At 33.0% G+C, this 26,811-nt stretch overlaps 1 protein-coding gene across 1 annotated transcript in view; it reads right to left on the bottom strand.

The window, feature by feature from the left end:
* Positions 1-25: 25 nt before the first annotated feature.
* LOC105274224 (protein fem-1 homolog CG6966) overlaps positions 26-26,811 on the bottom strand; it is a 28,247-nt gene continuing 1,461 nt past the window's right edge. The window contains exons 2-7 of the mRNA XM_011317148.1: positions 6,782-6,941; positions 5,490-5,690; positions 4,769-5,253; positions 3,770-4,132; positions 3,156-3,362; positions 26-2,969 (exon numbers count right to left, since the gene is read on the bottom strand). Of these exons, the coding sequence (XP_011315450.1) occupies positions 2,559-2,969; positions 3,156-3,362; positions 3,770-4,132; positions 4,769-5,253; positions 5,490-5,690; positions 6,782-6,941 (1,827 nt within the window). The 3' untranslated portion in view covers positions 26-2,558. The remainder of the gene's footprint in view (positions 2,970-3,155; positions 3,363-3,769; positions 4,133-4,768; positions 5,254-5,489; positions 5,691-6,781; positions 6,942-26,811) is intronic.

Here is a 26,811-nt window from a genome sequence, read left to right as displayed (position 1 = left end):
GAATGAGAAAATTAAAAGAAACTACTTCGATCTAATCACATTCATTTATTTAATTGACGACTGCGGTGAATACAAAATACGATAAGAAAATAATCTGGAAATAGGATGAAGCTCAACGATAATGAGTTGTTCTACGTCTCGGCAAGACTTTATTTAGAATTAATGAATTCTTACTCTAAACTTTGAGGAGCAACTTTGAAATCGTACTTTGCGCATTAATCCAATTCCCCACATTTTTATAAAAATCGTCTAATTAAAATAATATTATGTTTTTCTTGATAAAAGATCTTGAAGTAAAAAAAAAAAGATTTTACTCCACAATCGAAGCATTCAGCTCCAATTTAAAAAAATAATTTAAACAGTATTTTACCAATTATTTCAACATTAAACTCTTTTTTTCTGAATTTTTCAATTTTCAAGATAGTCCCAATACAATTATCTCAATAGTGGAGAAGCTTCGGAAACGAAAAAAAAATAATTTCACCCCATCCACCTCAAGTAATTTCAAGTTAAATCGAATTATTCAGCTCCGATTCCAAGAAGATATCAATAAAACACTTCAATTCGAATTCAGGATATTTAACATTTGTCAGTGGATGTCTTTCATATTCAGAAATAATTCCAGGATTTTTTCAGCTAATAAAACATATGGCACTTTTTTTTTATTCACGAGTTTTCATAGAATTTAAGTTCAAATGAATGATTGACCTCTTGAAAAAATTTAAAAATAAATCAAAATAGAAGATAACGTGAATATTTTTGAATATCAGTCCCAATAGATAAAATATTTCAAGTATTCTATTCCATTTGTCTACTAAATACTAAACATGAATTAGTGGGTCAGTGTATAGTGCATTCAGGATTCACAAGAAATCTCCTCTGACTTTCGATAAAATGACCATGAAATTTAGCCGTCGATCGATAAACGATATAAATAAACCCGGTAATCGCGATGTCTAACAGCTGTTTGCGTTCTGGAGATAGGACGAGTAGCAGTTTTATATACTGCATAGAGTAGACCCCAGCGAAATGGGACACTTGCGAAAGGTATTTTTAAGTGATTCGATTTCTTTCCCTCATCTCCTATTAAACCTCCGGATTCATCCCATTTTGCCCGCGTCTACCCTACATAATATTATTAGCATATACTTATCGAGTTTTTCAGTATAAAAAAGGATTTTTTTTCGCGAACTTCTGCAATTCCTGGTAAACATCCTTAATAGACTTCATATTGAATATCGAGGGACAACTTTGACATTGTGGAATAAAAGACGAGGTTTTATTTTATTAATTTTCTACTGACATTAATATAAGGTTCTCACCTCCACTCCCGAAAAGAAATGGACAAAAAAAATTATAATTATTACCATGATTGCTTTATTACACAAATAAAATAGGCTGCCAAAAAATAAACAGACAAGTGTAAAAAATAAGAGACGACGATTTGTTAGGTGTATAACTTAATCTTTCCGCTTTTTTAAACTAAACAATATTTAACATGAAAATTGAAAGCTCCGAGGCAATGAAGCTGGTTGCATGCATTTGTATTCAGTCAGTTCGTGTGGAACAAATTTTTCTACTTCTTCCATATTTTCCATCGCATGGGTTCGTTTAGAAACTGGTTTCCGTAACTCCTTCGCGAGTTGCAAGTTTTCTTTGGGTTTTTCTCGAGTCTTTGTCGAGGAATTGAGTAGCGAAACGATAAACGGTGATGAATCAATTCTGTCTATTGAAATTTCAATGGATATCTCAGAATATAAAGAAGATATTAATATTTGTATTATAACTTTCTTTGTGGAACCAATTGAGTGCTACAACAATTATTATTACAAAAATTTCGCGACGTCCTTTGGATTTACAAATATTGCTCAAAAACTCGACTGAGAGATAAGCCAAATTTTTCCTTTTACCACTTCACCACTGAATTCTTGCTATTCAGCAATTTCCACAGCCTATTGAAAATTTACTATTGAAATTTTTATCTTCAAAGCGTTTACACCAGCATCTACACGTACCATAAGACACAACATTACTTCCAAGAGTAGAGCTAATCGACTGGACTTAATTGGTTTTTTTTTCTTGATAGAATCCCACTGTATGTAGAGGAGGATCGGGTAATACGGACACGTGGGGTAAAATAAACTCTTTCTCAATTTTTTCCTCCTCAAAATTGAAAATACATGAGAGTAAATGAATATCTGTTTTTTTTTGTCAATTGTCAATTTTGTCTCACGTCAGCGGTTGACACATCATGCATTGACAATCTCTGAACCTAAATTGTGGCAACAACAATTTTTATTTCCTGCAATTATAAAAAAAATTATCCGTAATACCCCACCCCCTCTACTGCTTCGTGAAGTTGCTTTTCCAGGTATTATATCCAGCGAATTAAAGACTAAAGTCTTCTCTCCAAAATCTCAAAGGAACGCGTGAAAAGTTGGATTTCAAATAAAACAACTCAATGAAAAAGAGAACACGGAGAGATTAGTTAATTTATACACCTAATAGTTAGAGCAGTCGGACTAGAGTGAATCCGGATGAACGTGGAGATAAATAAACTAGTGTTGGATGACGAATTGATGGAGATGCCAGGGTACCCTGTTGATGAGAATGTTGGCAGTTCTCCTGATAACTCTGGCAGCTAGACACATTAAGCTCGTGTATTTAAGGGGATTGAGGGAGTCGTATCTCTCTTTGTCATCCAGAAGAGTCTGATAGGTTTGTCCCTCGCTATTGACAGCGTCGATGTGGGCACCAGCTTTCAAGAGGACTGTTGCTAGGTCTGTTCTCCAGGGATGGGACATTGCAGTCAGGTGGAGAGCCGTGTTGCCCTCGTCGTCGGTGGCAGTTGGATCGGAGCCTGCGCGCAAAAGGGCTGTCGTCAGCTGGGTGGATGTCAATTTGCATCCTGGATAACTACCGGTTATCGAGGCGTCTGCGTTGTGGGTCATCTGGAGAACGTCTCGACCCTGACAATTAATTAATTACAAAAATATCAATTACCATTTTCATGTGTGAAGGACTCTTCAATTCTTCTGCCTTTCTGTTAAAAAACTTGCATTTGAAGAAAAATAATCCCGAAAAAATAAAGAAATTGTTATAGACGCAGAGTATTTATTTATGGATATCAACTGTGGACGCAAAATACTACTTACTCCTTTATCTTTGGCCTTAATTCGAACCAACTCGTGAATAGCTCGATGAAGCTTAACGTACTCCTCGGACCCAACCTGTGGCATTTCCCTTGTCAAAAGACAGGCAAGATGGAGAGTAATAATAAGTATCCTGTTTAAATTCGTAAGGTCCCGATCACACTTCGGCACCTTGTCCAGCATTTGTTTTCCTAATCTAACCTCCATAACCTGAAATAGAAAAGAAAATCACGTAGAATAAATGAATTTACCACTACATTATCCATCACTGATCTTCCCTGAATTGTTTATTGGCATAATAACGTGAAGAATAATTGAAAAATAAATGCAATATCAAAAAATAGTTCCCCATATGTGAATTAAAAAAATTGCAGATCAAAAAATTTCGATAGAATTTGCTTGAAGCAAAAACATAAAAGCACAAATAACCTTTTTGTTATAAAATCTTTCTTAAAAGTTTGTAAAAATTCATGATTAATATTCGAATGGACACGCCCAAGAGCTGAATAAACTCTCGGGGGTTTGAGGACATTTTAATAAATCTCCAAGTAAAATTGGATAATTGAAAAATAAAGCGATACTAAATCCGCCATTTGGATTTAATAACAAATACTTACAGCTTTTGTGAATACCCTCATGAGATCGGCCCTCTGGACCGGGGGTATTCTCCTCCCTCTGCCAGTTTGTCTTCCTTCCTCCCCAACCATAAAACTGAATAACTCAATAAAACTGAACAACGAACTCTGCGTCATGGGATTCAATGGCTCCAGCATGCTCTGCTGCATATCCAGCGCATAATTCCACAGTTCAATGCACCTCTCAAATTTACCAGCATCAGCGTAAATAGCACCGCGATATCTGATGTAGTAACTAGTGTCTGGATGTGCAGGACCGAGAATTCTCTCCCTGATGACCAATGCCTGCATTCTCATCTCATCGGGATCCGCCAGTAATTCGTCCAGCCGTTCAGGTTCTGAGACCTGCAATCAACATAATTACAATCAGATATAATGTCTCAAAAGCTCTAGGGGATATATAACAATTTCATACAGGACAATAAATCTATTCAATTAATGAGTTTCGGCCATTTTATTCGATGAAATTCATTATTAATGTTGATTATGAAATTCCAAAGATCAAACTAACAGTCTATTATTTTGTGAAACGTCCTAATTAACATTAATGTAGAATTATAGTCTAGAATAATCGAGGATATTGAGTTAATGACCAATCTGTCAATTTAGTATTCAATTATCAGTAATTAGTAATTCACAGTGAAAATTGACTCTGTATTCAGTAATTTCGCGCTCGCCTTTCAAAATTTTAAATGATTTTTGAATATTTATTAATTCAAATTGTATTCTTCCACGTGCTATTGAATTTTCAATCATTGTCAAATCCATTCCGTCTTCAGGTTCTTTTTCTATTGTATTTTAAACTCAGTCGTCAATTAATTAAATGACTGATAAAATCGAAGTAGTTTTTCGTAATTTTCTCGTTCAACCAGAGAATGATTTATCTTAATCGATTCATTAAAGGGCATAATTGAAATTGGAATTGACAAAAAAATCCCATGGGAGAGGGTGAATAATTTACAATATTGAATTATTTATTACCTCTTGTGCGTAATCATAGGCAGCAACGACTGGTGGTCTCGGTGGTTTTTCGATGACAGGACCATCGCCCCTGTACCTCTCCTCCATCGCTCTCTTCCAATACTCCAACGCCAAGATCATATCTCTCTTTTTATCGACGTAAGTCGCCCCCAGGAGTTCCAGGGCATCAATTCTCTCTTTTCTATTGACCAAGTGGGGAATACCGATGAGATGCTCGACGATGTGAGTTCGTCCTGCCACAGCTGCTGCCAAGAGAGGTGTCATCCCGTAGGAATCCACTTCCATACGTGCACCGTGTTCCAGAAGAATCTTCAGGATCTCCAGGGAACCAGCCTCCGCACAATCGTGAAGGGCTGTGTTGCCCTTCACTGATTTACGATTTGTGTCGGCTTTCAGGGCGAGGAGGTACTTGGCTATTCGAATGTGGCCACGATAACAAGCTATCATCAGGCATGTGTGGCCGTGGCGATTCGCTGCTTCGATGTCTGTTAATTGAATTTTTAAAAGTTCTTCATTTGCTGTGATATGAGGGTCAACGCTGTGATGTTTCAGTGAAATTTTGAGGACTCCGGCGCAAAAAAAAAAAACTAAAGTTGCCTTAAGATTGTAAAGAGCCCAAGTTTGGGCATGATATTTTACTTAAATCTCAAATAGACATGATGAATACAAAAATAAAATCTGATAATTTTTAATTTATAATTGAGAGATTGGGGTAACTCACCAGCTCCATGTTGAACGAGAAACTTGACGATTTCGAAATGTCCATCGAAGCAGGCAGCTCTGAGGGGTGTAGAATTGGTGGTTGTCGTTGAATTTAATCTAGCTCCACGTTTGACAAGTAGTTTGACAAGAGCAAGATGACCAGCAGCCGCTGCACACCAGAGTGGTGGTGCCCCTTCGATCGTCTCACCATCGAACACGACTACACAATATACACAATAAAGATGAGAAATTACAAGGTACTAAAAAAATTACAGCCTCTACTTTGTAGAGAGTAATTGCAAATATTATCCGGGGACGAGCTATTGTCTCTAAAAGTAGAACGTAAATTACGAGAAGAGAACTGCGGTCAATGTTACCCAGCTGACGTTTCAAGATACTTATGGGGTAAAACTTAATCACGATCACGATCCTTCAAATGCTTTTACATTGTTGCAACTTTTAGGGTGATGTTTATCGACCCATCAATCGACTGATTATTAGGTTTATCTGAGATTTATGGCGATTTTTAAGGGGCACATTCCGTTGTTGCTATTCCTTTTGCAGCTTCTTCAGCATGACAGGAGGTTTATTCATTCCCTGAGGTGAGTATTGAGTTACGGTGGGGTGAACCCGCGGTATATCAATCAAATCGTGTACTACAGTATGAGACAAACGAAATGATCCTTGAATAAATCCTATTGAAACCCAATTACCGAATTATATTTAAAAATGACACGAATAATTAAATAAAGTCTCGGACATTTCGAGATTCTTCTCTAATTAGCTAATTGTGCTTTCAAATTAATTTTAATTATATAAATATTATTTACCAAAATATTATCAATAAAAATATTCCACGCCTTAATATTATAAATGATGAATTATGATTTCGAAAAATATTGATCGGTATAATATCCACCGATTCATTGATTATTATTACCTATTATTATTTAGCATGATTATTTATTGATTATAGTATTAGAAGTAAACCGTAAAATGTAACGAATTGTTAAATGTGTAGAAATTGTAGCGAAAACCAAAACATCAGGTGAAATCCAATAAAAAAAATATGCAATACTTTGGCAATACGTTGAGGTAATATTTTCAGAATTAATATTACTTTTAGTAATATGTTAATGCGATACTTGATAACAAGTAATTAATTATTCAATGAAATATTGATTGAGAAATATTAATAGGAATTAATTTGAAATATTAATAGGAACTTTGTAACTGGGAAGCAAGAGATCACTGAGTTTTGATAAAATTTTCTCCTCGTGCCCCATTAATCTCCAATTGACTATTTCTTACCTGATCCCGGCTGTTCGATATCAGCTCCGCATTTTTCAATCAGATACTCTGCCACATCATAATGTCCATTTCTGCATGCCATGACCAACGGTGTAGCCCCATGGGTCTTGGCACTCACCAGCTGTCCTACCTCATGCTTATCTCGATGCTCCAGAAACACCTGTAATCAAAAATAATTCACAAACTCTAGTTACAAATTGGGATTGACAATCTCCAGGACTCCATTAAAAAATCCCAACTGAAATCTTTGATACACGGGAAAAAGATTGTATTTAGATCGAGTTTAGAATTTATCGGTAAGAAACATTATCTTTACCAGAGACATTTGCATTTTTAGTTTGTACTGGTCTATTTTATAAACATCTATAATCAAAAATAATTCTCAAACTCGAGTTTAATATTTGCATTAACAATTTCTAGAACTCGGTTGAAAAATTTCAACTGAATTTATCGCTACACGAGAAACAGATAATATTTGGGTCGAGTTTAGAATTTATCGACAAGAAACATTATTTATGCGAGACATTAATTTTTTTAATTCGTAGAAGTGTATTTGATAATTTATTCAAAGATCTTGTTGTTTATAGAGCATTTTATATGGTTATTGTTAATTATTATTGGTATATTTATGTAGTATCTAGCTTTCAGAATAATGTGACTGATATCCTCAACTTTTGTGCGCTTTCCAAGAAGTTTAATGAAAAAGTAAAAGAATTGATATACGATAATGAGATTTCGTCAGTTATTAAATAATTATGCGATTCTGAAATCGCATATATTTGTATTTTATATGTATTTTTACGCTCAAGGCGGTGAGATTACTGGGGCTTTAAATTCCAGGATTTTCGGCGAAGAATAATATAAATATCAGGAAAGTTGAAGAAAGAGAAAATTTTCATTTCAAACCTCGATTCCTTCGAGTTTGCACAAAATTTCGTAAAAAGCGTTTGAAGAATTGTCAAGGAATTTCCAAAGAATTGAAAAGAATTCGGTAATCAATATTCATTTTCGCTTAAAAATTCCCGTGAGTTATCTTTAAAACCCGAGACTTTGCTTGAACTTCCAGACTTTAAATTCCATGCTTTATCTACAGATTTCGGACAAATAATAATAAAAAGCGAAAACGGTATATTTTTACGTTTCAATTCAATTAACAATTTGTCAGAAAACTGAATAAACCGTTAATTTCGGGGAAAAATGCTCAGAACATCCTTACATAAAATATCGTTTCCAAAAAATGGATGAAAATTTTGAAACAACAAATTGAACGTACATCACCGACGCTAGAAATTACGGAACCCGTCTTGAAGGCGATCGAAATGATTCCAGCAGTTTGAAAAATTTTTTAACTTCACAAGAACTTATTTTTGCTGAGTCCCACGGAATGACGAGGACTTTGCCGAAGGCAGGGAAGCAACACACTGAAATAATACGTGGTACCACCTCGGTCAACCTCGGACCCACGTCGTTGAATAAATATTTAAAATTGTACCCAACGCAAAACCGTTTTTTTTATTTTTTATTTTCCTCCTGTTTGCATACGACAGTGAGAGGAACGATGATAAATGATTAAAATACACAAATGAGGGTGAGTATTTCCGTATTTCATGAACGTTTGTTCAAACACTCGGTACTTTTCACTTGAAATTTCCTCACTTCCGTTTTCTCTCTTTATTTATCATTTATTTTATGAATAAATTTTGTGACCATGTGAAGATTTTAGTCGAGAGAGGTCTGGAGGTGTTGATGATGTGATAGAGGATGGCTAGTCTGAGGCTTGAGTGTTAGTGTAAATTTTTAATTTATAAATTTTGGGCTGATGGTTTTTTGTGAGGGAATTGAATGGTTTGGAGTGACAGGTGTCGTTCCTCGGTAGGAGTTAGAAGAGGTACTGGAGAATTTTAGAGTCCATTGGCACCTCGTGGTGGAGGGCTGGGGTCTCCTACTCCTCCAAAAACTGTTCTCGTTGGACATTCTTTTCCTCGGAGGATGAAATCCCGTTACGGAATTATTTGAGAGGATCGACGACTTCGGGTATTCCCTAACTGGAGGTGATTTTTTTGGGGCGCGACCTCGAAACCTATTTTCCGGGATTTAAACTACCGGGGATTGTTTTGGGGGTTCCGGGATGAGCTTGACCACTTCTGGAAAATTCATTATCATTACTACTATTATTGCTATTATTATTGTTGTTGTTGTTGGTATCACTATTGACAGTAAATTTAACGATAAAATTACTCGGATGTTATGGAAAACTATTGAGTATTGAATGAGAATGGGGTAATTTTTTGGATATTTAGGTGATTCTGTATTTTCAGATACATATTTATATTTTCTATATTTTTTTTGTTGCTCTTATGGAAATAAAAATGAAGAAAATTCACGGTGAATTCTCCGAATTTTCAATCTATTGAAAATTTCGATAAACTACCGAAATTACATGAAAAGTCTAGTAGTTTAGTGCGATAAAACATTCTTTATTAATAAAAATATCTATAAAAAAATATCTGGAAATCTTAATCTTGTGTAAATAGTCTTTTTTGGATTTATTCTTGAAAATATTGCATGTTTATAATATTTATTGGATTCTTGTGGCTTGAAGGCAATACTGGAAAATATTGCATATTTATAATATTTATTATGAACAACAATATATACAACGAAAATTCTTTAAACTATTATTCATATTGCTGAATGGAGAATTTCGCGTGTAATATATTCAACGAAAATATGGTTTTGAAGATATATTTTGTCGTAGCCTGGACTATGGGATTTCCCAACCAGATTCCGGAAATATTATTGGGATTCAGCGAACGTTCGTTCTGGAAATGATTTCTTTGGAAATGTTCTAGTGCTAGGACAGAAAGGTGGGCGAAGTGCCAGCTAGAAATAATTTCCTGAATCGATAAGAAATTTATTGGATAGTCTGAATTTTTCTCGTATTGATAAGAATTTTGGAGATAAATCTCCAGAAATTTTATTGAAAATCTATAATTTTTTCTGAGCGTCACACATTTTTATAATAAACTGCTGATATTTTCTAATACCAATCGTTTTTTAGACCGATTAATATTAAGTGATATTAATATTTAATATAAAATTGAGGAATTTTTCTCTCCGATTACTCGAACAACATTTCTAATTATTACAACAAAAAAAAATGCAAACAGAACAACAGAAATCATTTGAAAAATAACAACAGTTATTACAACAATGAATTATTATTTATGCTGGACATTTACCGATTAGTTATAATTCTTATAATAATTTACTGTTCCGATATCGTAGTCTGTTTATTCTATGATTCGTTAGTCTCCAAATCGCCTTTTTATCACTTAAAAATCAACAAGTGAACAATTTACTAATAATGACATGTTAAGTCTTTTAATGTTCAATTGTATTTATTATTTATATTGTGAATAAAACGCGTGAAAAAATTATAAAACAAAAAAAAAACAGTCTCGATTAAATAAATTACCGGTAACTTTTATTATTATCAAAAATTTTCAAGTTGAATTTAATTCTTAAGCTTTGAGCTTCATTTAAAATGATTTTTTATTTCTCATTGTTATTAGGCAATTCAATGGAGAATACATCACCGGGAATTTGAAAAAACAATAAAAATCGACTGCGAGAATTTTCTTATTCTCGTCAGATCGTCAATTAAACGAATTGTCTGGTCTAATGACAGAAACCATTACCCAGAATTGGTAATGGCGTCTATTAACGCTTGTATAACTGATAATACCCTAGGACATAGAGTACATCGTGTGTCAACACTTAAAATCACTCAATGACGAAGAAATAAACTGTGATAACAAAATTTTATGTTAATGACATGACCAGGAAGAAAGTTAATCAATGATTCATTGAGGCTCGTCCCGTGACATTGACCGCTGTAACTCGTAATTAATTAATTGATACAATCATTCTTTCGACTCGGGTCTATAAATTTCAAGACGCAAATAAATTGGTCATTAAATAATATTAACAATAACAATGACAGCACGCTATCAAATTAAACAGATCCAAAAAAAACATTCAATCAAATCAAAAAATTTCCGAATGTTTAAACAATTTTAATGATTTATTCGTCTTTTAGAAATAGAAAGGGACTAATTAATCAATTATTTACGATGATTTTTTCATTTTTTTTTTCATTTTTTTCATTTTTCTGGGGCAATTGACGATTTGATAACTGAAAATAAAAAATCGATTTCATCACTTGTTTGAATTGAATTTTGATTGGACAAGTGAAAATAAATGAATACTATTCAATTGTTGAGCGGCCTTGAGATAAATATTTAGAAGATGCTCAGAATGTAGTGAATATTCAGTCCCAGCAATGAGTGTTAATTTCTCAATCTCATTTGCACGTTCTATTCCACGGTGCAGGTCACTTTGGCATTACAACCCGTATTTTTCCATATATTACCCGACTTGACAGAAATTCAAGGACACGACTTATTTACTTGGCCGATTACATGTCGTGTTCACTCGAATGGTTTACTCAATTCCTTTGTTTTGTTTCTTTTTTGCAAATTGTTGTGAAGAGTTTCGTGATTGCAGAGGCCAACGGCTAGGGAAATTGTGATGCAAAACGCAAACCAATCTCGAGGGTCAGACATTATTATTTTTTCCTTGTGCGTCAGGTGTTTTTTTAATTTATGGAACTCCATTCCGAGATCTAGCTCATGTGAATGGTTCTTGATATTCATACGGAAACTGGCTCATATGGACGATTCATATCGAGAAAATCAAATCGTAAAATTTTTCAAATTTATGGAGCTCTTCTTCAAGTTCGAAGGCTAGTCCATGGGGATGACTCTCGTATGGAGACTAGGCCCTGACTAAACTAATTCTATGTCACTTCTTCGTTTTTATAAATTTCGAGTTTCACTTGAAACTTCACAGGTCATTTTCCAACAGTGTAAAATGACACCTCACAGAAATTATTGCCTGAATTTCCACTATTTCGATAACTAAAAATCGAGAATAACTCGAATATTCAGGAAATGTCCGGACTCGTTAAAAATTTCAGGTATTTTCAGGATGTTCCACACCTATATGTCCAAAATGCACGTTTTTATTTTTTTTTTAGTCAAATTAACGATGGGATTGATGTAAAAAAATCATGAAGTTTTCTGGTGGTGCGATAATTTTTATACATTTTCTCTATAGTTTTGTCATTCTTTTTAGAAGTTCAGAGAAAATGCAGAAAAGTGTTCGCACCATCTGGAAACTTCATGATTCATTAAATAATAATGAAAGTTCTGCCAAGGGGATTTATAACGCGTCCCAAAATATCAATTCAATATTTTGATCAACTTATCATCTCCTATCTCTCTTAACCCACATTATAGTTATGCAGGTCAGTCTCTGGCTGATGTTCGTTGTAATCCTGGATTCTCAAACAATAACAGTATTTTTATGTTTGCCCATTACAACGGTAATAATTTGTGGAACTCAATCATCAACACTGAAATTAAAAATTTACGATCTGACTGACTCAATAAACTGTATCATTGGAACAAGAGCAACCGGAATGAGTCCTCGGAAAGCGGAAGATTCAATCGTGAAAGTACGTGAGTAAATCATCAAAATTCCGGACACGTGTGGCAACGGCAATCAGAAAAATCAGATCTTTGGTGAAACTTATCACTTCCTCATTCATTCCTGGTCAATCAATTTCACGAGCGTAATCAGAAGTAATGACAATGTTTTATCCAAACCAATTGCTTGCTAAATTACGGTGGAATTAGTTCGTAATCGTAATTGTGGGGATATGAAATATCGTCGAGGGTGAGTACAATTAAATGGTTATCAGTTACGAAATAGAGACGTTTTCCGCTCAGAAGAAGATGAAAAGCTTTAGATCATTAGTTGAAAGTTGAAAACATGAAGTCATGAAGTCATTAAGTCATATGAGATGATATAATACAATTTAATTATTATTGCACCTAACAAAATGTAGGCAATAGCTACTTTTACTAATAAATTTAGTAATGAAGTGGTAAATTTGAATAATTGCATCTTTTTCGAGGACAGTTTTTACTCAATATCTCGGAATGAAAGGAACCTAGCGATTTTTATGTATAAACATTTTCTATAAAAAAAGATGAAAGCTACAAAAAAGATACTTATGAAAATACCGTTATCTCCTCTCAATTGCGAGATATCGGCGAAAAACTGGCATCCAAAAAAATGTACTTATCCTAGTTTACCACTTCGCGACCGAATTAGCAATACGTTTTCAACTGGGCGTCTGAAAAATTATATCAACGTATCCAGTTCTGCTAATTATCTCCTGATTTCCATAGTATTATTAATAAATTAAATTTAATTAATTGCAATGCTTCCCTTTGGAAGTAAAAAATAAAAGATCGTGGTTTGAAAATGTCAAAACTGTCCAGAAATCTTGAATTTTTATTACAAGAAAATATTTAGAAATACATCTAGCTAAAAAAAAAAATATGTATTTTCTATTATTATTAAAAATGAATGTCAACTATCGGATGGATGACGTGTAAGTATTAGTAAGTTGTTATGAATTTATTATTGGGATCTTACGTCGATTGTAAAATGGAGACGTCTAGATAAGTGAAACTCCCAAGGATTTGAATGTTCAATCCGACTTTCGAATAAAATCCGATGCCTCAGCTATTCGTCTACCTCTAACACGAATATTTTTTGGAGAAGGGCTTGGATTTCAAGGTAATAGGAATAATTATCGGAGAGATTGACTCCTGATGCTAGATCTTAATCTCCGAGACAGAAATTCTCTTCACAAGGCCAAAGCAGTCGAACTAATAAAGCTAAATGCAGATGTGAAGATGATTTTTTGTCGCAGACAGGTGGTGCCAATTCTTTTTTCGGATTTTATTTGAATAGTCTGATACTGTCACTGGTATTTAAATTGAATATGGCACATGGAATCTGTCATAAAAAAAATTGCATAATATTGAACAGCCAAATTTACTGGACATGTAATTTTTTGTATTTTTAATTTCCTAACTGAATTTTACTGGTAAATATAAAATTGCGGAAAATTGCTACCTACATTTATATTAGTTATTTTTTTAATATAGATAAAGATAATTTTTTTATTCATTACGGGCATAAACAATGAGGAAGCGTCCGTGAAACTCCAACTTATGGATGAAGTGACAAAAAATCGCTAGTCAAATGTCCATGAAATTGCATTTTTTCCCGATATTCTGATGCACAATATTAATTGAAAATTCAAGGATATAGTTAATTGTTTTTCATGCACTTATTTCTAAGCAGCTGTTTATGAAAGGTCAATTTTTTTGCAATAGTTAATTCAGAAAGTTCTCATCTTCCTTATGCTTTAGTTCAGATGGAAATTTTGAGGATTGAGTCCTTCGAAATCGGATTCAATTGCCTTCTCGCGATGGTCAATGTAATCTAATTACTCGGTTGTTCATTGATTTCAATGATTTTCAATGATTTTCTGATGTAGTAAATTCGCTGAATTTTCGGGGAACAATCGAACCAAAAATTGCAGTTTTCACTGATTTTTTCAGAAGTTTTTTCATTTTTTATTGCGAAATCACTTGAAATTTAAGTGAAATTCTAAGAAGATGAGATTTTTCAAAAGTATACCGAGAGATTCAGATAGAAAATCCGATTTGAAAGCGAAATGCCATTTCTCCGAACGGAGAAATTGCATTAATTTCCAAATCATAATAAATAGTAGAGTTCCAGTAAAAATAATAATCATAGTAGAATCAAATTCCAGTATTTGCCAATGCCAAAAAAGTAGTCAGAACAAAAAAAATGTTCAAAATGAAGTCATCCTACGGAATTCGCCGCGAAAATCCGGAAATTCCATGAAATTTGAAATTCAATCTATTCCCCAAAATTTTAAATTTCAAATTTTCCCTGGAATTCCAGATTTGGAGGCTCCATTTTATCTCCACCAAAATCCAAATCACATGAATTCTCAATCAAGAAAAAATAGAGTCCCAACGAAAGTAATAATATTACCTGAAATAATAAATAATAGTAAAACAAAAATTGCACAAATATTTCTCAGATTTCCATGAAATCATCAAATAGCTTTCCCTAAAATAAGTTATATAATTTTTCAGCACTTCCAATTATCATTCAATTTTATACGATAATATACTCATTGTTATGTGAACATAATAAAAAATGGGCATTGAGATGCATAAAAATGGGGAAAATGGACTCACCCCATTGAATTGTCTGGGAAAACCCGAAAGCTCCATGAAAGCGTAGAAAATCCTTGAAACGACAGAGAAAACTCGAAGCAGCAAAATGAAAAATGCCAGGTCGATGAAAGGGACAAAACAGTCTGGAGTTAACAGTTGATCTGATCCAAACGATCACATCGCATTCTCGGTTCGAGCGAGAATGAAAGAGAAGACAGACTTGTGTGAAAGTCGTTCGACGCATATTCCCCTGATATTTCAACGCAAAGAAAAAAATCAGTAGCGAAATGGTAAAGGGAATAGAGTCCATTTTCCCCAAAATTTTCACTTAACAAAATTCCAGAAGTTCTCGCATCTCTGATAGACTCCTATTCAGACAGGCCAATCACTTATTCAATTCCATTTTTTAAATAAAATAAAATAAAAGCAGTTCAGTGGCACACTTTCGTTTGTTAATAACTCCCAGATCATTTATTTAAACTTATTATTATCACTTTATCAACTAGTTATTATTAGTAACTATTGACTTATTTATTATTTATTTATTGTGAAAAGAAGTCGAGTCGACTCCAATTCTTTTTTAATTCGCGAAAAGTTTTTTTTTCTTTAAAAAAGAAATTATATTACGCTCATTAGACGAAAATATTTAGTGAAATTTCATAGATCTAGGAAATATTTGACTGTAAAATAACAATCAAATGATAAGTAGACAAAAAAAGTTGTGGAAGATCTTATGCATGTAGTGGAATATTTCAATGAATATATTGTATATATTATATTAATTAATTAATAATCAATAATAATGAATAGAGGAAGGAATCTAGTGATTATTGACTGCAGGCATGAGATGATGAAAATTGTTAAAAAATAGCAGAAGGTGGAAATAAATTGGTGAAAACTTTCTCGATTCGATTCGATTCGATTACATTCCCAAACATACAGTCACTATCAATTTTCCGCTCTCCTATAGAATCAACTTTTCATTAGTTATTAATTAATCCGAGTCTTCGATTTGCGGCTGATTTTTTTGGCGTCGGAAGGTCTAGGACGGGACTATCAGAAAAATTTCTTTCAATGAAAAAATAAAAGAAAAAATAGGAAATTTACACTCGCGAGTGAACAAATTCGCACAGCTTTCTAATTGTCTTCCTGATCAGTCTAGCTTATGTACGTAGGTATATGCTATATAGTAGAGGATTTATATAATCGGTTTAATTGTGTGCGTGACTCGTCACTGGTTTGGTTTACATTCTATTGCGATGGTGACTTCTCCATTTTTTTTCGCGGGTTCAAATGATTTTGGAGTTTTTTTTTACTCTTAATTACGGAATATTTCAGTCAATTAATTTCAATCGCAATTAAATTCTCAATGGTGTGATAGGTTGAGGTCAATTGCAAGTGAAAATGCTCGATAATTTTTCATTCGTGAAAATTCAAGAGAATTAGATTTTTTCGCATTGAGCGATCAATGATTTTTTAATGGAAGCTTCAATTTTAAATTCACTGCAAAAATTGAATATTAAATATCTACCGATGTTTAATTAATTAATTCCCAATTTTCAGAAGTTATTGCCTGAATTTTCGATATTATAAATCCCGAATCAGGTAATTATTCGAGAAATTAACTGATTCGTCAATTAAAAATTTCAAGTGTAATTGTCTGAGTGTAATTAGCCTTTCCTCTGGAGGTAGACGAAAATATTGGGAAATACCGATATTGACGATTGCTGACAAAGAAAAAAAATATGAATCATTTTGATGATCGTACCTCCTCAAAATATTTATTGAAATACATCATCAAAAGGATAAATAGCGTCGAACAAGAAATTTGTCGAATGAATCAGACGATTGACGAATTGCGTAAAGTATTCACCACGTCAACAGCAATGTTTTACCACGAGGTGAGAATACATTGACTCCAGAAATCATGTCTCAGGTATTAAAAGATGGAAAAATTCCTGGAGATTCTAAAAACTCAGACTCACTGAGCGATGAATCAGAGACTTCGGTATTGACTGAATACACAAGTGCTCCAATGAAAAACCTCCAGATATTTCTGGAAAATCATCATCATTTATAAACTAAACATGGCTTGTTGTTTTAAAAAAATTACCTCATTCCGAAAAAGAAAGATGTCCCACTCAATATCAAACAATATCTCAATTTAATTATCCACTAAATTCAATATCATCTCTTATAAAATATAGTATAAATTCACCCACGAATAAACAAACTTCATATCACATGATTAATTATCAAAACTTTTCCTTCATGACGAAATAAAACCATTTGTGAAATCAGGATAAACGTCCGATTATAATTAAACTGAATGAGGTATGAGCATGATAATGAATTATTTCAACGTACATTCGATTTCCTCCTGCATAAGTTTGTATACTTTATTTCCCCCTTCAATCCGATAAAATCGTGGATTGTCGGTGTAATTAATATCTCAAAAGATAATTGGGGCGAGTTTTTTTCTATCCATGGGCATCGGACAATGTCTCCAAAGCCTCGTGAAAGCGTGATACGTTCGTTTAATGATTAATAAATGAGTAAGAGTCTAAAGCTTAGTCACGAGGGAAACATGTCCCGTTTCACCTGTAGAATTATTATTTTAATAAAATTTACATGACTAACTCGGTGGCGAAGCATTCAGAAATTTCACGGAGGAGCCGATAAACTAATTGCATTTTTGGAAATTTAATTAAAGGCAGTCACGAGATTATTTTCAATTTTTGTTATTTTTCAATAATTTTTATTGCTTCGACTCGAATTATTTTAAATACTCAGAGCCGAGTTTTTTGTTATTTGCGATATTTAAAAATTATTGGTATAATGAGGGGCAGATGTAGCGAGTAAAAGTTCGAGGGAAATTGACAATTATATACCAAATATGAGATTTTACTGTTTTTTTCTGATTATTGTAATATCGAGATAATGAGTTTTGTTGAAATATTTTTAGCTGCATTTTGAAGCAGTAATTTCGTCAGTTGCAATTTTTTGAGGTAGTATTTTGATAGGTAACCCTTGTTTTCAATAAAGTAATGAAATATTCAATGAGGTGTAAAATTTACTTGTTACATTGCTCTTCTAGATTTAATGACTCTCGACTATTCGCGGAAAGAGGATTAAATATTCCAGTTAGCATGTTAGGTGAAGTGATGCATTTATGGAAATTGATCGGCAATATAATGAAATGGAAAATGAAAATGACTCAATGACTCAATGAAATTGCGATAAACATGAAGCAATTGATGAGAACGCGCATGAAGTACTGTTAATTTATATTCGCGGACACTTTGCAGAATTGAAAATGCTCGGGAACTTTGTCGGTACATTTTTTAAATTTCAGGGAATCTTTATCATCGACAGTGGGTTGATAAGTTAGAAGTTTTTCGTATCGAAGGATTTGTCGGTAATTTTGAAAAATACCAGTGGAATTTTTTGGAAACGAATTCATTCGATCAGAGCGAAAATTTATGATTTAGATTTTTTCTCATTTTATGAAATTTACGAAAATACAGAAAGATTTGCGCTTTATTATATTTTTTGTTTATAAAAAATTCAGGTAATTATTTCCTTCAATTATCGATGAAATTTCGAATTCAAGTTGTCACTGAAATATTATATCAATTGTTAAAGATTAATCAGAATACCAGTGCGAACTAAAATATTGCAAAACAGTTAATGTTTACAGAGCGCTTCATAATTTTTCCGGTAATTGTCAATGAAAAATTACGATATAGCCACTCAAATTTTCCAAGTCGACTCTCTAATTAAAGAGGAAAGCTTGAGTTTCATTATTTTTACTGAATAATTCATTCCGTGTAATTTATAATGTTTCCATCGCCTAAATTACCAGGTTCCACCGTAATTTATGAGTAATTATACTCTCATCTTTCTCATCTCGTCACTTCTGCTTCAAAAAACGCTAATAAATAATTCATAATTATTCCTGAATATTTAAAAGAATAAGTTAAACAAAGTATCTCGAGAGAAAAGCGCGACTAATGGTTGAATTTGAAAATGATTAATTCTCAATGATCAATAATGAATAATCAATGATTTATAATGAATAATTAATAATTTTCAAGTTGAAGGACCTTGAGACAAAAGCTCGCCGAGCGATTGGACGATTTCCAAAATAATAATTCATGAATCGCATCGTCGCCTAGTATTTTTTATTCAAAACTGTCACTCATTATCTCTCATCACATTTTACAACATCGTTGTTTTGATGACGTACACAATGTCTGGTAGTTTATTAAAAAATACCGGCGTCATTCAGATAAAGATATTCTCATGACACGAGCTGACTAGAACAATTCATTGTTCATCGATTTTTCACATGTCCAAGGAGAGTACCTTTGTTTTTCCAAGCGGATGTTTTCCTTGTATGCAAAATTGGAAATTAATATTCTTTATCAGGCGAATTGGAAACTCCGGTGGAGTTATCAATCAATATGTCTTTGTAATGCTTTAACAGGTGTGGGATGGGGAAAAAACGATCGATGGTACAAGAATAATTTTCTGAGCTGAGAAATTCTGAGATCTGTCAGATCAATTCATGACAGGATTCCATTAAATGGCAGTTTCTCCGGGTGACGCAGTACGATATTGTGTGACATCATTTTTTTATGGAGTCAGGTAATATTTTCAAAACGACAGGGCAAGTATCGAGAAGGAAGATGGGGGTTGTTTTTTCCTTGAAACACTTTGCGTTTCAGAGCGACGATGATTCTCCAGAAATATCTGGAGTTTTTTAACTGAAGCACGTGTGTATGCAGTCAATACCACAGGCTCTGATTCATCATTCACAGAGTCTCAATTTTTTAAATCGCGAGGAATTATTCTATATTTCAATACCAGAGAAATGATTTCTGGAGTCAAAGGATTCTCACCTCGTGGTAAAACATTACTGTTCACGTGATGAATACTTTTCGCAATTCGTCAATCGCCTGATTGAATCTAATCTAAATGGCTTTGAGCCATTTAGAAGCTAAAATGAATTAATTGATCAATTAGGCAAATTCAATGAGTAAATTCTCGATCAACTGTCTGTCACTTTTGCGTTATTGGTAATTTCAAGTGTAATTATTCAACCGTGAGTTAATGGATTCATCGATGTTGGAATTCACATAAAAATAAAATGGGTAATTATTTTTCTGGCAAAGTGTGCGGAGATCTGGGGGATTCGTGTGTCAAATTGACTGATCCACTCATGTTCAGCCGGGATGTAATATTTTTACCTCAATGGCTTTGAGCCATTTAGATTAGATACGATCATCAAAATGATTCATATTTTTTTCTTTGTCATCGATTATCAACATCGATTTTTCCCCAATATTTTCGCGAACCCTTAAAGTAAACGCTAAATTGTTAGACAATTACACTTGAAATGTCAAATGAAAAATAAATGATTAAAGGAATTATCTCTGTGATATTAAAGCGATTTAAAATCCCCATCGCCCCAAATTCCGCCGAAAACTGAAACGTATAAATTTTGACAATTATCTATTTCCCATTAATTTGTTATAAATTTTTCTACCTCTTATAAAGCTTTCTAGCTCTTATAAAGTTTTCATTATTATTTTTAATCTTCTAATATTTTTCTTTTAAGGGATGCAGATAAATTGTAAAGCCTCACGAAAACATCCCCTGGAGAATAAAGTTATCGATTTTTTCCAGGGGGTGTCCTTCCCTTGACAAATAAACGAAAAGTCAATCTCAAGAGCATCAATCTGCATCCAACTGTCAAAGTCAATCCCAAGAACGTGAACTTTATTTCGGGTAATGGGAACGGGCCAGCCACGTGATGCCTATAACCCAGTTTTTCTGGGCTCTTGAGCGAGAAAGAATTCGAAGCTGCAGTAATTTTCAAGTTCCTGAGGTAAAAATATTACATCCCGGCTGAACATGAGTGGATCAGTCAATTTGACACACGAATCCCCCAGATCTGCGCACACTTTGCCAGAAAAATAATTACCCATTTTATTTTTATGTGAATTCCAACATCGATGAATTCATTAACTCACGGTTGAATAATTACACTTGAAATTACCAATAACGCAAAAGTGACAGACAGTTGATTGAGAATTTACTCATTGAATTTGCCTAATTGATCAATTAATTCATTTTAGCTTTAATTGAATATTCAGAATTTCTTAGTACTTGCATTTTAATTTAAAATCAATTAGAGAAGAAAGAAAAAAAATGAGAATTTCTTAAAGAAAAACTTTCTTAAAGAAAAGAAAATTTATTCGATAAATAAAAGCTATAACAAAAAATTCTATGTATTCTTCATGAATGCAATAAAATTCAATTTCCAAAAAAGTAAATTAAAGAGATGTTTGCAAAATTTATATATACATACGTATATATATATTATGATTGTTAAAAAAAATATATATTCATAAGAAAAATGTTGATACTTTGTGCAACATTTGGGTTTTTAAGAAAGAGATTATTCTCTTCGTAAAATATCCCGGAATGAAGAGCATTAATTAAACTTTGCAGGCATCTCCATGTAACTTGAATTTTTTTTTCTGGAAGAGACTTGAAAGAAATTTCATAATCTCCTCTAGATGCGAAGATATTCATCAGAAACTCATCAAACAAAAGTTCTTCAAGTTAAATTGAGTCATCTCGTTGCCCCACTTTCCTTACGATTCGATTTTTCTCATTATGACGATATGAATCTGAAAGATTTTCAATTATTTTGAATTCCATCCCAACCGAAAAATGAAATACATCAGATGTCTATTTTCTTTGAAAAGTTCTCATCTTGATTGATGTTAATTGTTTATATAATTCGAGATTAATTATATATATATCGCCCACATAATTCTTAATCAATTAATGAATTATTTAATCCCTTTTCGTTAATTATTCATTAAGAAAACCCGAAATACCTAATTACCGAATGAATCCGAAACGAATTATAGGATTTTTCAGAAATAGTTTAATTGCAGAAATAGGGGCTTTCTAATATAAATAATTGTTTCATATGTTTGGTAGAAATGTAATTTTTTGTGAATGCACCCTTGAAAATTTTTGGTGTATCTACTTTTAATTTATAATAACCTTGTATTTGTTGTAACGAGTTTCAATAAATTTTCACCTGGAGTCTCTCAATAAGATAGGGAGAGTTATGTGCACATGTAAGGGGCCTTGAACCATCCTCAGAATCAGAGAGATTGCGTACATTGAAGAGAGACTGTTAAGAAATAACCATAACTCCATTGCATAACTATGGCCTCCGGGATATATAATTATATGTCAACAAAAGTATCGACGTGCGAGAAGAAACTTCAAGCCACATGATATGATATTGTGCTATTGGAAATTGGATTATTGGAAATTTACTGAAATATCAGTGACAAACTCATTTGAATTTTCAATTGAATATTTACTTAAAAACAAAAATATTCGGGGGCAGTACACGAAGGGAAATATTCAACAAAATTCACTCCTCCTGTTTTTGATTTTGAATATCCAATTAAAAAAATCCTTGAAATTCACGCGCAATAAACTAATAAAAATTTCTAAACAACGAAAAAAATGCAGTGGAAATATGAGGGAAAAAATTTCAACAGTTTAATTTCAGATGAAATCTCTGGAATTAAATTATTCTCCACATCCTGTTCTGCCACTCGATAATTTTATCGCTTAATCATCTTCAAACAAGACTCAGATACAATAACCATAATTGGATAGAATGAATTCAGCCTTGTTTTCCAGTTTTAACAAATTGAGAGAATCGGGAAAAACTGCAAATGAATTGCAAATAAACTGCGTTCTACCGATTTCAACAAAATCATGATAAAAATAAATGCTCGGCTGCATTATTGGCGTCAAACTGTGCGTGACAAAAGCTCATTATTGTATTGTTGAATTCATAAGGGAGTTTGTAATTACGGGTGAGGCGTAGAAAGAATCGGGTGTAATCAATTCTCACTCAGGCGTGTTATTGGACATTTCAGTGATCGATTGAAAAAAAATAGTCCCTTAGCCTAGCTATTTTTCAAAGATGTTTGCTTACAACATCAAAATTATCCACGTAATTCCGTAATGAAGTGGTAAACTGGGAAAGGTGTATTTTTATAATAATATCTCGGCATTGAAGGAACATAGCGAATTTTTCCAGCGAACATTTTTTATAGAAAAAAATGAGAGCTACAAAAAAGGTATTTATGGAAAAATCGTTATTTCCCTTCAATGTTGAGATATCGGCTAAAAATTGCCATCGAAAAAAATGCACTTATCCTAGTTTATTACTTCGTTACAGAATTAACAATTACACTGTTTGCGGAGAAATTACGTTTGGGTGCACTTCGACAATTAGATAATCACAATCAACATTGCAAGAAAAAACCATAGAATTTTTAACGACCAAGTGCAATTCAATTTCTGTAAGGTTCTTCAGTTAGGGAGGCAGAAGAAATAGACCAGGAAAAAATAGCCCAGACATCCAAGACGTGTTAAAACCCACCCAACTTAATAGACCATAGGAAAGTTAACCTGGGTCTATTTATTCTGTGGTCCATATCTTCCGGGATTCCTCCAGTTAATTGCTCGAATATTTAAATAATTCTGAAGCTTTCCCGATTACGTGGATCCTCCGAAAACAAAACAATCAGTTAATTTGCAATAACTTTCGAACGAACGCTACGATTTTGTTAAATTTTATGTCATTTTTCAAATTGTTATAGTGGTGTCCGGAGTTATGCATCCAGGAAAAAATATTTTAAACAAAATCATCCGGAAAATGTCGACCTTGTTTGGAGGAATAACTCCTAGAATCACGAAATTTCACTCTACAATTTACGAACGATCGAGAGTTGAATGGAATTTCCCTGAGATTTTCAATATTGAGTGAATTCAAGACAAAGCATGATAATCTCAATCCTGAGAAAGATGTCATTAATTAACCGATTTGTAACAATTTGGTATGAAGCAATAGTTCACTTCACCCTGACGCACGTTCTTCCGCATTCAGAAATGTTAATGAGTCCCGTTTAAATCCCAATTAACGAATCGGTGTCATCACCAGGGGAACCCTTTGTTTAATTATTCATGAATGTTTATGTTAAAAGGTGTCGCCAGTGCTCTGAATTCGTTACAATACTTAATCACCGGAACGAGTCTATTAAGCAATCAACCTATGTAACAAATTATTACCTATAAATAGTCATGGGTGAAGAATAATTTTTCGTGGATACAATTACTTCCCTAAAATCCCATTTCCCGAATTGATCACGCTTGATCGATAGAATTGATAATTCTATGCAAAATCTGTTACAGAATTTGACTCACAATAATATTTCGAAATATTTTTTAAATCTTCGCATTTTTTAAATATGAATAATGTATAACAAAAGAGAGTGAATGCAAAAAAGTTGAGGCAAATAGACTCAACATGAAGGCTTGATGTTTTGTTCTGTATTCCTTATTTGTTCATTATTCGAACCAATAAAAAAGCGTAATAAATTTATAAAGAAAGGAATGACCAAAACCCGTGTTTTTAGTAACAAAAAAAATTGATAAATACATTAATGATGAATTGGTTTGATTTTCCATATTCCTACTGCAATTCTCATAAAAAAAACTAGTGGATAAATTACTACAAACTGCCCAATCTCTGGGAAATACAGATTTAGTTCATTATTTTGATTAATTAAATAAACGAAGGCAATGAATGCATGAAGAAAATGAGGAAGAATGAATGTTTTCAGTGACGAAGAAATAAATAAATCAATAAATAATTAATTTATTCAATTCTACCTATTCCTGCTACGATTTTCATAGAAAACTCGTAGGTAAATAAAAAATAAACTGCCAGATCTCCGTTAAATGCGAATTTTGGAGGCCAGCAAGACTCCACTAATAACAAAACCTCGCGTCCTTGAAAAATCGAAAAGCAATGGCCATCCACCAATGTGTGTATCAATCATCTAGGTTAATTGCACAAGGCGAAAATACCCGAGGCCTTCAAAACAAAAAAAAACTTATTGAAGTTGAAAAAATTTCCACAATTATTTTTTGAATGGAAAAACTCTCAATCGAAATTGCGTTATGTTTATTAATTCAATAAAAATTATTTCTGCGCACTTGTGGCATTTTGATAAGCTGCATGCTACCAGCCAGACGTCCACATAACCCGTTTCATATATTCAAAATTCTAATTATAAACCCTCAACATCTTCGTCCCTATTTCTCCATTCCACTTAATTTGCCGTTGCCAAACTGCATTTTTTCGTTATAAAACAGCGTCAAAACCCATCGAGTACTCGTCACTCTAATTACGGTGAGGCGATGTACCATTGAACTCTCGTCAATGCGATTTTTTAAAAACCAATAAAGAACACATGGAACTCTGACGAATAGAAACTTGTGAGTCATCTTTAATAACGGGCAATTTCCTCGCTATTTCATCTCTTTTACGAAAATACCCACACGGGGAGAAAGATGTTTTTATCAAGCTCTACAGAACAATTCAAAATTTTATTTTTTTTTTTCATTTCCCGATTTTATTTGATTGGGGAAAAAGACGTTTTTCGTATTTTCGGACGATTCTCGAGATCGCTAGAGTGAATTTGGATTTTTTTTAAAAATATCTATATATATATATTTAGAGATACTATGCGAAATTTGCGGAATGCATTTGCAAATTCCTTTCCCGTACTTTAAACATTGATTTTGGAGCTTCAACATGCGATCGAATACGGAGAATTGAATTGAAGATTTTGGAAATTCTTGATATTAAAAGAGAAAAGTAAAAAGAATTTATTCGGGTCCATCGAATCTGAGTGGAATTTGAAAAATGGTTGACTTGACTGGATGAATTTTGATTTCTATAGTAAAAAAATCTTCGATGAAAGAAAATTTCTAGTTGTCAACGTCTCGACTCTGACAGAACGGAATTCACATTTTCTCACGTTCAAGACAATCTCCGGCTTCCCACTGCCACCAGATTACAGCAAATCGATAAATCCCCTCAAAAAATATTTAATATCCCCACTCTTCTATCTAAAAAACCCCTACAAAATTAATTATTCAGTCATTAACAGCTCGAGAATGAAATGCAACGAATGATCTCGAATTGGAAAACGACTCAAAATGAATCTGACTCAGTTCAGAATTTTTAATGATTAATTAAAATAATAATATACTTTTTCCATATTGGAAACTCTGATCTTCAGAAGCGAATTGTTTCTACGTAAACAAATAGATACTTGTTATAGATAATCGTGATGTACATATTGCTGTTATTCCCAATTTCCTGAAAATTTTCCACATCTTCTTTTATTTTTCAGATCCTAACGCTTATGGGGCCTAAGTTCAATTGAAATCTCAGAAGTTTTGTGTCTTATTTCGTTCTTTAAACCATTTGAACTCGGATTCGTTTTCAGTTAGAGTTTAGTCAGGATTTAGTTAGAGTTTCGGAGAGATTAACTGAGTACACACATGGTACAATTGTATAATTTGATGAGCAATTCTAAGTTGATTAAGAGGATTGATGCTTTTAAATTACATAAACAATCATCTGTGAATCAACAACAAATTGCTTAATTCATTCATCATGTTCTGATAAAATCATGAGGATATGAATCTCAATTGTTTGTGCCTTGATTATTTCCGGTATCAATTAAATTTTTGAGAAAGTTTCTATTTTTCGAAATAAATAATATTGTTAGCGAGAAGAATCAAGAGCAGAGTCGACTTGACTCCGAGAACAAGTTGATAAACAATTAAAACAATAACAGTTTAAAACAATTCAAGCAGAGACGATAAGAATTATTAAAAATAATCATCAGAGGACGGACTTCT

Source organism: Fopius arisanus, unplaced genomic scaffold, assembly GCF_000806365.1.
Source record: "Fopius arisanus strain USDA-PBARC FA_bdor unplaced genomic scaffold, ASM80636v1 scaffold00010, whole genome shotgun sequence".
Classification (NCBI taxonomy): Eukaryota; Metazoa; Arthropoda; class Insecta; order Hymenoptera; family Braconidae; genus Fopius; species Fopius arisanus.
This window is presented reverse-complemented; position numbering and strand designations above follow the sequence as displayed.